Below are 12,965 nucleotides of genomic sequence, written 5' to 3'. Positions count from 1 at the left end.
TGGTTGGAGGAAAGGGGCATGGCCATTTCCGGAACCCCAGAGGGCTGGATTGGGACTCAGGAAGGCTGGAGTTGGCCCCTGGGCTTGAAGTTCCCTGGGGCTTGAAGTTCTCCACCCCGGATCTATACAGAGGGTAATGTATGTCAACATTAATGTTAACAAATAACATGCCAAGCAATTAAATTACTAAGAGCAAGATAAATAGCAGTTAATTAATTTTCACTAACATCAACAGATATCTCAGAGACTTCTAACTCTGAACATAATACAGACCTTAATGTCAGAGAATTTAAAATCACAGATAAAATCAAGATAAAAATATATATTTTCAGGAGACTGGGTTTATATGTGGAGGGGGGGTGGGAATCCTTGTATAATGAAGTTCACTTTCTTTACCTCTTTTACTTTGGGGAAAGTAATCTTCTGAACCAATGGGGTTTCCAAATATTCTAACTTAAGGGCATCCTTTCCACACCAATGTGTCTGCGGAATAACATGTGCACACCTGCCACAGAACCCCAGAGAAATTGCAGAGGATTCTTGGGAACCTTCTAGGGTGAGGAGTAAGTCCATGTAGGGCACTGTTTCTCTGCTTGAATGGAGAGTGCACCCAGTTCTCTCCTGCAGCTGAATGTCACAACAAGCAAGCAATCTTTCAAGGAAGCTTGTCTGCCAATATTGCCTTTCTCACAGAAGAAGCCTGGATAAGCCTCTGAGGATTCCCTACAACCAAATTTGAAAACCACTGATTCTAAGCCATAGTTTAATCATTGCCTTGGGCATGCAGATATTGATGGATTTCTCAAGTCAATGTCCAGAAACTCTAAGTCATGGGTGGGCAGGCTTGTGGGGTCTACTTTAGTTTTTTTTTACTAGAGCTCAGAGATCAAATAAACGGAGCCAGGCATAAAAGAAATACACTTGGAATTAAAGTATTCTAAGCCCAGGAATTTGTTCTAAGTACCAGAATTGAATGGAGCTCATAGACCTATCATGCAAAAATCTACTCCTGGTTACTACAAGCTTTCTTTATTTCAGCAGTATAATTTAGGATGGGGTCATTTTGTTGCTACTATTGTTAAATAATTGGGAGTCAGAAATCCTTGCTGATCTACTGCAAATCATCCAGAGATACACCAGTAGATCAAGATCTACTTTCTAACCACTCCTGCTCTAAATGACCCAAGACAATGAATAAAGAATACTTGAGATAATCCACAATGCCTTGACCATCAGCATTTAGGTTTTCATCAGTGGCTTTCTAACACTGTCCTCCTAAAATAGTGGAGGCTGACAATCCATCTTTTGTCCTTTTTGGAGACATTAATGACATTTGGACATCCAGCCCCTCATTTCCTGAAAGCATGTAGGAGGTGAGGGAACAATGAGCAACTGAATAGAATAAAGTAAGAGCTAGGATTTATTTAATAAGGGTTGAGGGAATGAGGAAGCCAAAGGAAGAAATCAATTTAGTATTTTATTTAAGGTAAGTCTCTGAACAACAAGAAATAGCAGGGGATTGAGTCCAATGAAATAGTTATCAACAGGAGAGCAATTAAAGCAGGCCCAGGCAAGCTGGTGCCATCAAGATGTTTTGGACTACAACTCCTATCAGCCCCAGACAGCATGGCCAATGGACAGGGATTGTGGGAAAGGTAGTCCAAAACTTCTGGAAGGTGCCAGGTTGCTTACCCCTGCATTAGAGTCTCTGGCTACACAGTCCTAGATCAGAATGCAGCTGCAGGCTGCCTCAGTCTCGGTCATTTCCTAGCTGTGAAGCTGCTGCTGGATAATGCTGTATAAGGGCAGAAGGCTGCTGTTCTCTTCTCCATTGTCTTCTCTGGATGATTATCTTTATTCCCTCTGTCTATTGTCTCCTCAGTCTCTGAATCTTCATCTCTCCGCTTAGAATACCTTAACAAAACCTCTCTGAGAATCTTAGAAAAACCCTTTCTTGGGACTGAAGCAACTCCTCAAGCAGCTCCTCTGAGCCATAAAAGGAATGTGCTCTAGGCATCCTGGGCCACATCTATATGGCACCGCTTTGACTACCCACCCTGCCGCAACTGTGCAGCGTTTCGGCTTCGAGTCAGCATGCCCTGCGATACACTTGCTATGTACTGTAACGCTTCCCTAACAGACTCGCCGTGCCGGGGGGGGGGGGGGGATTTTACTGAAATGCACAGCTGTGCAATCCTGTGAATGTGGGGGTGCAACAGTTCCATGGCTGTTTTGTATTTGAGGGGCTCTGCTGTGTCTTTCCATCCCTTTTTAGGTAAAAAGCGAGTGTTTTGTGCGCCTTCCTTTCCGCACGATCAGTTTGACAGTTCCCCAGCCTGAGACTCTCGTTGTCAGGGTGGAAACTGAGCCAACAGAACCCCAGAGCAGTTCTGATTCTGAGGAGAATCAGCAATCCGTGGAAGAGGAGGCAGCTCATCCCTCACAGGCACAGCAGCTGGCAGAGATTCCTCCTGCCGGCACTCCTGAGATAGATAGCGACCCTGGCAGTGAGAAAGTGCAGGAGGGGGGCTTGCTAGATGCTCGATGCAGACGCAGGGAGCGACGAGGGATGGAGGGCGTGGAAAGGAGGCGTAGCGCCTGTTTGGCGTGCAAGCAATGGCTGCGTCCCGTGGACCCAAGGGAAAGAGGGAGGATCTCTCCCTAGCCCATAAGTTCAGGGTCTTCAAGTGATTCTCCCTCAAATGGGGACCAACTGCCTAACCTGGAGCACAGGCTACTCTGCTATCTTTCCCCAGTGCTGTTCCTTGCTTAGTCGCTGGTGATTAGCATCTGAAAGAGTCATTAAGTTGTAAAAGGATTAAAGCCTTGAAAAGAATCCTTTCGTCTGTGTCTTGAGTTGGCTATTGGAGTGTACTGAAAGAGGCTGCTAGGGGGCTCCTGCCACTCATGATGGTTTGCACTCACAAGCATGAATGCTACGTGCCTAGCCATCGCTCCAAAATGGTGGCCGGAGTGATGTTGGTCCATCCCCAAGACCCCTGCCACCCCCCGCCTGGCCCTTGGGTACTGTGTCTACAACCGTTGCAAAGATATGAAGCTGCAAAACTGTGGGAAAGTGTGATTAAATAGATGATAATGCCCCTCTGTGCCTTTGTGCCCAGCTGCGAAGGGATGGGGGAGTAAAGGGGCATCACAGAGTGACACAGGCACTATGCACGCCTACAACACGCCCACTGTAAGATGTGAAGCCAGTTCGGGGGAGGAACAGATGGCCTGCAACTGCAGGGGAACCTGTAGCACCCCCAAAAAATTGCAGTAAAAACCGACTCCTTGGAACGCCACTTTTTCCGGGCAAAAACCATGGATGGCTGCAAAGCTGCGACTGTATCATCTATCACAAGGGATCTTGACTCGCACCCGCCCTAGAGTAAAAGCCCGGTGTAGATGGGGCCCTGGTGTGTGTGCATATTGCACTATAAAGGGTTTATCAGACTTCCCCAACTTGGTGTCCTCCAGATATGTTGGACTATAACTCCCAATGTCTCCAGCCAGGATGACTGGGGAAGGCTGTGTTCATCATGTAGCCCTTACATTGATGGTCAACATACAGAGGTTTGTTCTCTCTCTCTCTCACGCACCCCCCCCCACAAACATCCCCCACTCAGATACCATGAAAGAAGCGTAACCACACTTTATGACTCAACTGGAAACAATAATCTCTTGCATTCCTGCTGCTGAGCACACCAGAGTCCTACACCACCCCAATTCAGAAATACTGTATTACCAGCCTTTAGCCTTCACACTAAAAAAATTAGTGTAAACGAAAGCATATGGCTTCTTCCCCTGGAGGCTGTCTTTTGCAAACTACATGGAACCTTATTTGTTGATCTTCTGCCTACCCTGTGTTAATGTATACCACACTTGTGGTATACATTATACATGTGGTATACACATAACATTTGTATACCACAGCCTGAGTGTCTGGGGAGTTCTCTTTGGGCCTGATAGCACTTACTATTCAAGAAGGACAATTTTTATCCAAATAAACTATAATATGGTTATGCATCAAATCTGTTGACCAATACCAAAAAAGTAATTTATCTGCCTTGGACAGGATCTTTTCTTTGCACACTTGCAAACCACAGAGCCACAGATTCAAAAGGACTTTCTTATTTTCAGTACAATTATATATAGAAGTATAATTGGGACTTATTTCAGGGTATTTTCATAAACACTGAACACTTTTGATAGATATTTGACAGTGAAATACAATCATATTACATCAAGTTATCTATTACAGCAAGACAGGCTTCCATTTCATAAATCAGTGGATGAAAGATCCAGCACCACTAAAATCTCTAAGAGCTTTTCTACATAAGGCTGTTAATCACTGTATCTACTTTTGGGTTCATCACAGAATTAAGGTCCAAGCTCTACACACAGTTTTTCCTTTCCTGCTTTTCTACTACATAACCTCTAGATGGCACTGTGCCATAGCAGAATAGTACAAATACACAAGTAGGAAAATACCTTTTCTTTCATTGACAGAAATAATACCCCATTTTCCCTGTTCTAAAAAAACCCTGGGAAACTGCTCTTGAAAAACAGAAGTAAAACTGGAGGATCGCAACATTGTTTAAAGAACCCGAAAACAACAGTGAGTAAGGATCATGAGTGCACAGTAAATGCCACATGTAGAAAAACTCTTTGAAATATTGGAGAAGGAGAATACTTGTGATGACCAAATCAACGCATTCAAACATACGTTAATCCCAAAGCTAGAGTTTGGGTGATGGGTGAGAAAGGTCTGAATGACACAATGCAAACTGACATACTTTTTAAGGATGTTTTGTTTTTTGGGAAATTACAAAGTACTCTCAAATTATAGTGAAAATACTTTCAGCATTTCTATAAACTCAATCATTGCTCCACTTTTGTTGCTCATTTTAGAACTATTCATTTGTTAAAATTAATACTTATTAACTAATTCGATTTGCCCATGTCTTAATGGTGAAAGCACAATAAATGTACAATAAGAAAGTGTACTGGGTAATGTAAATATGGTAGATATTTGTCTTGCCATTTGGGTTTACATGCTATATACAAACCAGGAGAAGAATTCCAGGAGACTATTTTTTATGGTTGCAGTTTAGAATAGTATACTCTAGTCTGAAGCATATTAGGACTACCTGCAGTGATTATGAACCGATCTTTATTTAACCTGTCTTAATGGCAGTTACACAAGAAAGGTACATTGGATAACGTAAATGCGGCACATTATGTATGATATTTACATTACCTGATATTCAAGAGGCTTTTCTCCAAATACCTTAGGTACATTATGTGTCAATAAAAGAGAGAGTTCTCAGTTTTGGTGTTCCGTCTCTGGAATACCTCTGTGAAATAACTGCCAATATTGCAATCATTTTGGTGCCAGCTCAAAACCTTTTTGTTTATCCACGCATTTTAATTAGTTGATTTTGTCTGTTCTGTTCTATTTGTTAACTTATCTCTTTTCTTCATGATGATGTAGTTCTAGTGTTTGTATCGTATTGTGTTTTATTTAATCTTATCTGTACACCAGCCTGGTATTGTCAAGGATGAAGGGAGGTTTAAAACTGTTTTAATAAATAAATAAATTTAGGGTGCAACTGCAATCCTATGCATGTTTTAGACAGAAAAAAGTCCTACACCTCCCAGCATTCCCCACCCAGCCATACTGGCTGGGACATGCTAGGAGCTGTAGGACTTTTTTCTGTCTAAAACATGCAAGGGATTACACCCTTAGTGTACAAGAGCCATTACAACTCAAGTGCTTTATATCAGGATTGCCACAGGTATTACCAATGTGCTCCACTCTTAAAACTACAGCAGCAAAAAAAGGCCAACTGGTGCTCTTCTCTTTGTTTACAGAGAGCAGATAGATGCTTGTTCGATTGCAGTGTCACCAATTTTGGAATGACATGCCTTTTTAGCAAGAAATGCCTCCTTCATTTAAGGAAGGGCTCTTGTCCTCTTCTAGGATATCAAGAAAAAACCACCATGATGGAAGACCGGACACTGGGTGGCCCCTCAACCAGCTTCATTGGGAAAAGCTGAGGACTGGTTTTCTCATGCTCAGTGTCACTACATTTGAGGCTGTGAAGGAATTTTTCTCCAGGCTAAACCAGCTAGCCTCCTTAGCATATTTGGTTGTTGCTGTTGTTGTTGTTTTTAACTTGGAGCATGTGGATTGGCTTACTATTCAAGCTATCTGGGGACTATTTGATCCAGAGGCCTATTTTTGTCAAGCACATTCCATTCTCCCCCCACACCTCTGGCTTTTTGCAGATTTTGACTTGGAATATGCAAGTGCATCTGTGACAGGTTGGGTGTGAACTATACTGCTCCAATTTAACAGCAACAGTAAAGAACTTGAAGGAGGAGGAGGACTTAAAGAAGGAGAAGAAGAACTTGAAGAACTTGAAGAAGAAGGTGATCCTTTACTACAGGGGTGGGCAACCTGTGGTCCTCCAGATGTTTTGGCCTGCAGCTCCCATCTTCCCTCACCATTAGCTATGCTGGCTAGGACTGATGGGAGTTATAGGCCAAAATGTCTTGAGGGCCACACGTTGCTCACCCCTGCTTTACTATATGGGGGTGGGGGAATTGAGTTGCACGTTTTCCTGTGCAGTTCCCATTCATTTCAAAGTGGTTTAAACAGAACTTCCCCCTGGATTGTACCCTGTATTTTTAGGTCAGAAAGGGCATTCATTCTGTTAACCCCTTCATTCCCCAACTCTTTCTCACTTGTTGTAGCTCCTTGTAGGCTGCTACATCTCCATTGACAAAGAACAATTGATTTGCATCATGCCTTAAAAGAAAATTGCAACTTTTTATAAGGTCTACACTTCTTTCAAAGCAAACATGCTGGCTGAATTGCTGGATGGTGCATCCAAATAGTTAATTAAGCAAATCCTCTTACCATCTGTCACTTCGAATGAAATGACCACATAAGACCTTTAGGGAGAAACAAGTCCCAGGGTATTAAAGCCTGAGCTCAGTGCACTGGAAATAGAACAAGCTCCCTCCACCCCTTCTTCAGGCAGTCCTGCCCAGTGAACTCTCACTTACCCTCTGGGTGATTTCTTTGCCATCCTTGACTTCCACTGCCAAGCCAAGATCAGATAACCGGCAATGGCCGTTATCATCCAGGAGGACATTTTCTGGCTTCATGTCCCTGTAGACAATTTTGATGGAGTGAAGGTGCAGTATCCCACAGGTGATCTGAGCTGAATAGAAGATGATCCTATCCATTTCCAAGCCTCTTTCACCCACATGGTAAATATGATATTTCAGATCCCCACCATTCATGAGGCTCATGACAAGACACAGGGAGGTTTTGTTCTGATAAGCATAGGCCAGTCTGACAATGAAACGACTGTTGATTTTCTCCAGGATCTCCTTCTCGAGCAGAGCCATCCTTTCACCACCTTTTTTCTTGAGTCTTTTTTTGTCCAGCTTCTTACAGGCATACATCTTTCCAGTATTTCTTGCCTGGATGGCACAAACCTAAAGTAGCAAGTTCCATGAGAAAGAGAAAAATCCAAGTGAGCAATATGGGTCTGGAAGCAGAGAGAATATATGCCCCTTAGTACTGCCTTCTATGACAATATCCATCTGCTGCAGTTTCCAGTTAATTAAAACCTGACTTAGATGATAAGGTCTCTTGGCTGGGCATGTGTCAGTTCAGGACTCTCCACACTGGTGGAACTTAATGAACAGTAGTAACAGTCATAGGCATTTCCATTGGGATAGCAACTTCATCTCATGTATAATAATAAAAGAGGAGGTATGTCTGTCTGTCCATCCATCCGTCCATCCATCCATGCCAAAATGCATGAAACCTAGACACCCAAAACTTGGCATGCCTATGGGGACCCTAGGGGTGTGCACTTTGGGGCTCCTTTGTTTTTAAAATGCATTAAATAATTTTAATTAATGTTAATGTGTTTGCATGGTTGCAGCCTGCAGTAACATCTTCAGCCACTAGGGGCAGACTTCCCTAACCAGCACATACCTTTGAAGTCCACAAAGTTTGAAGCCAGGGGAGATTAATAGGTTAAAGGACAGAGTTATACACCTGCTGCTTCCCCTGCTGGGGTAGTCCCCGCTCAGGGGAATGAAATGGACAAACTCCTCTTCCAGGGGGCTATAGGGGTACACCATGGCAGGGGCCATGCCTATGGGTGCCAGCAAGTGTAGCTTCATTTAGATGGGACAAGCACAATGTGTCCAACTCTGACAGCTGTGTAGGTTTGCTTGAAGGCTTGACTGTATCAAACTAAAGGACAAACCAAACATTCTAAAGGAGGGTTTAAGCTCCCCCCACACCTGTTTTCATCCTCACATTCCAAATCCCCCCCCATGTGGAGAGGGGATTAAAAAAAGAAAGGAAGAAAACTTCACTGGAACCATCCCCTCCTGAAGCGCCACACTCTTAATCCAAATTGGGGCAGTGCAAACTTGCGGGAGAGTACGGAAAACAATGACGCATCACTCCACTATAAATAGATGTTCTGTTTGGCCCTCGGGCTTATTCCAACCTATGTGAAGCTGGGTCTGTTTGCTACTCAATGAGGAAATCCCATGTAAGGCATGATGAGCAACTTGGGGAAAGGGATACAGATATGAAACATAAAGAACTTCCTGCCTATTTGCTCCAGAATATAATTTACTCCATGGGGAGATAATCAGTAAAACGGGCTAAAGATGAACATACATCACAAGAGATCTTGCTAGCTAGCTATCCAATGCCTGCTGTTCACTGAAAACCATTCACTGCACTGCCTAAGCCCAACTGCTTGCACAAGAGACAGATCAAATCGTTGTTTCTTACCTCTCCGAAGCCCCCCTTTCCTAACACTCGGAACTCCTCAAAGAGTTTCTCAGTTACAGGTTGCCGCTCATAGCATTTCCATTGCACAAACTTCTCAAAGAATGGACTGGCCTGGAAGTCCTTAAATGGTTTCCCTTTAAGATAGGTAGTTGTCTCTTCTATGGCTGACTGTGTGACATTCTCAAAATCATCCTTGGTGACAGACTGGCACTTCTTGGACAAGTCTGCACTGAGAAATTTCAGGTAGCTATTGCTGGCATTCTTCAGGTACATGTTGACTATGCCCTCTAGGAGGCTGCTCTTGATGTGATCTTCTGCCAACTCCCAAGCAGACATTTCATCCAAGAATTCCTTGGCCAGCAGGTATTCAGGTACAGTCTCCAGGAATTCCCAGAAAAAACTCTTGCCGATAGGCTGTTGCTCACAAATGCTCTCATACTCCACAGCAATGGACGTCTTGACTTCAGCACATTCTGCAGTCTTGGGCAGTGCAATGCTGTTGCGCCTTTTTTGCATCTCCCTGGTGTCTACTTCTCCACTTTTCCTGGCTTGCAGGTATGCTGTGTTGGCAATCAGGTTATCCAGTCCCCCCATGTCACACATCTTGGCGATCTGTTACAGTAGCAGAGCCTAGCCGAGGCAAAAACACTGGCTAGCCTTGAGGCGGCTGCCCGGGTACTGCTTTCCCAGCGCCACTGCCTGGGTGTAGGTGTGGGCTTCAGAGGAATAGTAGGGAGACTGCCTATTTTAGCATTAAATACCTCTCAAGGATTTTCATTAAGTACCTTTAGATGTATGTACCATTCGTGGACAGTGGCACTGGCTGGTAAGAGGTTTCTCTCTAAGGAGCTTTGGGTTTGCTATCTATAGCTAAATGGAAGACATCCCAGGAAAACTTCCTCACTGCTGCCACCACCACCTTGTGTGCATTTCTCAACTCAGACTCCACTGTGTATGCCTAAAGTATGGTTCATCTACACATACACACACACACACACACACACACACACTTATGCCCCTGATCTCCGTATCTGCACCCTGTCCATGAAGAACACATGACACCGTTCCCCCTCAAAGAACTGTTATGATTTCCTGCCCAACAACTAGGCAACCTTAATTCACAGATATGCCAAAGCATGCCCACCATAACCACATTCTTTTAAAACTGGCTTTTTAAAAGGGAATTTCAGATTTTTTTGTGTTGTGCTGTACTAGCAAAAGCAGCAGGATGAAAACATCAAAGAGAATGGTTGGGTTTGTCTGTGTATTTTTAAATCAATCACCATTATCCAGTCCTAGAGTTGAAAGCCTACCTCTTCATGCAGATCTTACCCAGAGAAATGTCAGTATTGTGAGCTGAACCTTTATGCCGCACAATGCCCTTGCTGCTGTCCTGTCCTGTGCAGCTGTCAGGGTGGACACTGAGCCCATAGAATCCCAGAGTAGTTCTGATTCTGAGGAAAAGCAGTCGCTCCTGGGAGAGGAGCGTGCTCCTCTTTCCCAGGACCAACAGCTGACAGAGATTCCTCCCACCAGCATTCCTAGTTTAGTTAGCAGTCCAGGGAGTGACCAAGCACAGATAGCAGACTTGGTGGATGCGCGACGCAGACGCAGAGAGCGGCGCCAGATGGAGGGCGCGGAAAGGAGGCGTAGTGCCAGGTTGGCGCGCAAACAACGGCTGCTCCCAGAGGATCCAAGGGAAAAGGGGAGGGACTCTCCCTAGTCCTTAAATTCAGGGGTCTGCCAGTAATTCCCTTTCAAACGGGGACCAACTGTTCCAACTTAGGGCATAGGTACTGTGCTGCTCAGATCCAGTTGCAATCGGTATAGTTGTTAAGTTGTAAAAGAAGAATAAAGCTTTGAAAGGAATTCCTTTGTCTGTGTCTGGACTTGGCTACTGGATTAGACTGGGAGAAGCCTCCAAGGAGCCCTTGACAGCAGCTTCCCATGAAGGGAATCAAATCGGCTTAGACAAAGAGCAAGTGAAGAATGATTGCTGCTTCATAAATAACAACCCTATGTACAATCAGAAGAAGAGTGTCTCCATTTCTCTCACAACATGGCAGAGGTAGAAATAACTCAAACCCTTTATTAAAACACAAGCTATTCATTAAGACTCTCATTACCAAAACATAATTTCAGTGTCACAAATGGAGCTCCTGAAATTAAAAAGCATACTTAGAACCCAAGTTTCTACTTCAGCTCCTCATGATTTGCACAGAACTAATGGTATTACAAAGGGAGCTGGTAGTGACCCTTATATTTAGATGTCCTAACACTTCATTATAAAGGATTGCTGTGGCTTATTTTAATAGCTCCCACACCTCCAGTGCTGGGGTAGGGAGAGGTGGCATTCTGATCATCCCAGTATATACACAGTATGACCACTATTTGCTCTGTTCCAGTTTTGAGAAGAAAACATTCTCAAAGGTAAATTTTTCCTGTTCTCATTTGCATTTATCAGGCAAACTGTGGTGACCTACGCAAGTGAAAAGTTCCAGTACAGTCTAAGGAAAACAGCCCCAAACAACCATACAGTCACAAGGGTTGCCAGGGAGCATGCAGCTCTTGAAACACAAACTTTGGTCAGGCACACTTTTGCTAAATTGTCATGGCAGACATTGTGATAAATTCTTAGAAAATTATCCAATATCATAAGAACGTAAGAAGAGCCATGCTGGAACAGACCAAGGGTCCATCTAGTCCAGCATTCTATTCACACAGTGGCCAACCAGCTGTCGACGGGAGACCCACAAGCAGGACATGAGTGCAATGGTACCCTCATACCCATGTTCCCCAGCAACATGTACATAGGCTTACTGCCTGATTACTGGAGGTAGCAGGGGCATCAGGATTAGTAGCCCATAACAGCCTTCTTCAGGAATGTGTCTACCCCCCCTCCTTTTAAAGCCATCCCAAGTGGTGGCCATCACTACTTCTTGTCAGGAGCGCCCTGTCGGCCTCTTTCAGTAGACTCCAATAGCCAACTCAAGACACAGACGAAAGGATTCTTTTCAAAGCTTTAATCCTTTTACAACTTAATGACTTTCAGATGCTAATCACCAGCGACTAAACAAGGAACAGCAGAGTGGCCTAAGCTTCGAATAGGCAGTTGATCCCCCTTTGAAAGAGAGTCACTTGAAGATCCAGAACTTATGGGCTAGGGAGAGATCCACCCTCTTTCCCTTGGGTCCATGGGAGGCGGCCGTTGCTTGCGCGCCAAATGGGCACTATGCCTCCTTTCCACGCCCTCCATCGCTCGTTGCTCTCTGCGTCTGCGTCAAGCATCTAGGAAGCCTCGTTCCCGCACTTTCTCACTGCAAGGATCACTATCTAACTCGGGAATGCCGGCAGGAGGAATCTCTGCCAGCTGCTATGCTTGTTAGAGATGAGCAAGCTCCTCTCCCACAGATTGCTGTTCCTCCTCAGAATCAGAACTGCTCTGGGGCTCTATGGGCTCAGTTTCCACCCTGACACTTCTTGTGAAAGTGAATTCCATTGTTTAACTATGCGCTGTGTGAAGAAGTACTTCCTTTTATCTGTCCTGAATCTCCCACAAAATGTCTCCCTATCCACATTGTCCACACCATGCATACTTTTGTAGACCTCTATCATGTCTCCCCTTACCCTCCTTTTTTTCCAAGCTAAACAAACCCAGCTGTTGTAATCTTCCCTCATAGGGAAGTTGCTCCACCCCCGTGAACGTTTTAATTGTCCTTTTCTACACTTTTTCCAGCTCTACAATGTCTTTTTTTTTTTTTAGGTGCGGTGACCAGAACTGTACACAGTATTCTAAGTGTGGTCACAGAATAGATTTAGGGCGCAATCCTATCTAGATAGGCGGCCCCCTACAAACTCGAAGGTGACCACCTATCCAAAGCAAGGCAGGAGAAGCACGGGGGGGGGGGGTGTCGTTCCCTCCATGCCTCTCCTGCCCTGCTTTTTCTGCTAAACAGCCGATTTCTGCAATCTAGCTGGGGGGGGGGCAAACAGGAGAGGAGGCTGCTGTACAACACATAGGATGTGTTGTACAGGCAGATCCACTCTCCCCACCCCGGAACACCCCCAGCCTCACCCCTTTCAGCCACTCTACCACCTCTCTTCCAAGCATGGAGAATGGGGCTTC

At 44.6% G+C, this 12,965-nt stretch overlaps 1 protein-coding gene across 1 annotated transcript in view; it reads right to left on the bottom strand.

Moving 5' to 3' along the window:
• GRK7 (G protein-coupled receptor kinase 7) overlaps positions 1-9,528 on the bottom strand; it is a 69,446-nt gene extending 59,918 nt beyond the window's left edge. Inside the window, exons 1-2 of the mRNA XM_084847208.1 lie at positions 8,840-9,528; positions 7,075-7,512 (exon numbers count right to left, since the gene is read on the bottom strand). Of these exons, the coding sequence (XP_084703334.1) occupies positions 7,075-7,512; positions 8,840-9,442 (1,041 nt within the window). The 5' untranslated portion in view covers positions 9,443-9,528. The remainder of the gene's footprint in view (positions 1-7,074; positions 7,513-8,839) is intronic.
• Between the last annotated feature and the right edge of the window lie 3,437 nt (positions 9,529-12,965).

Source organism: Heloderma suspectum, chromosome 3, assembly GCF_057233095.1.
Source record: "Heloderma suspectum isolate Gila_16-S chromosome 3, 16-S_ref, whole genome shotgun sequence".
NCBI classification, from domain to species: domain Eukaryota; kingdom Metazoa; phylum Chordata; class Lepidosauria; order Squamata; family Helodermatidae; genus Heloderma; species Heloderma suspectum.
This window is presented reverse-complemented; position numbering and strand designations above follow the sequence as displayed.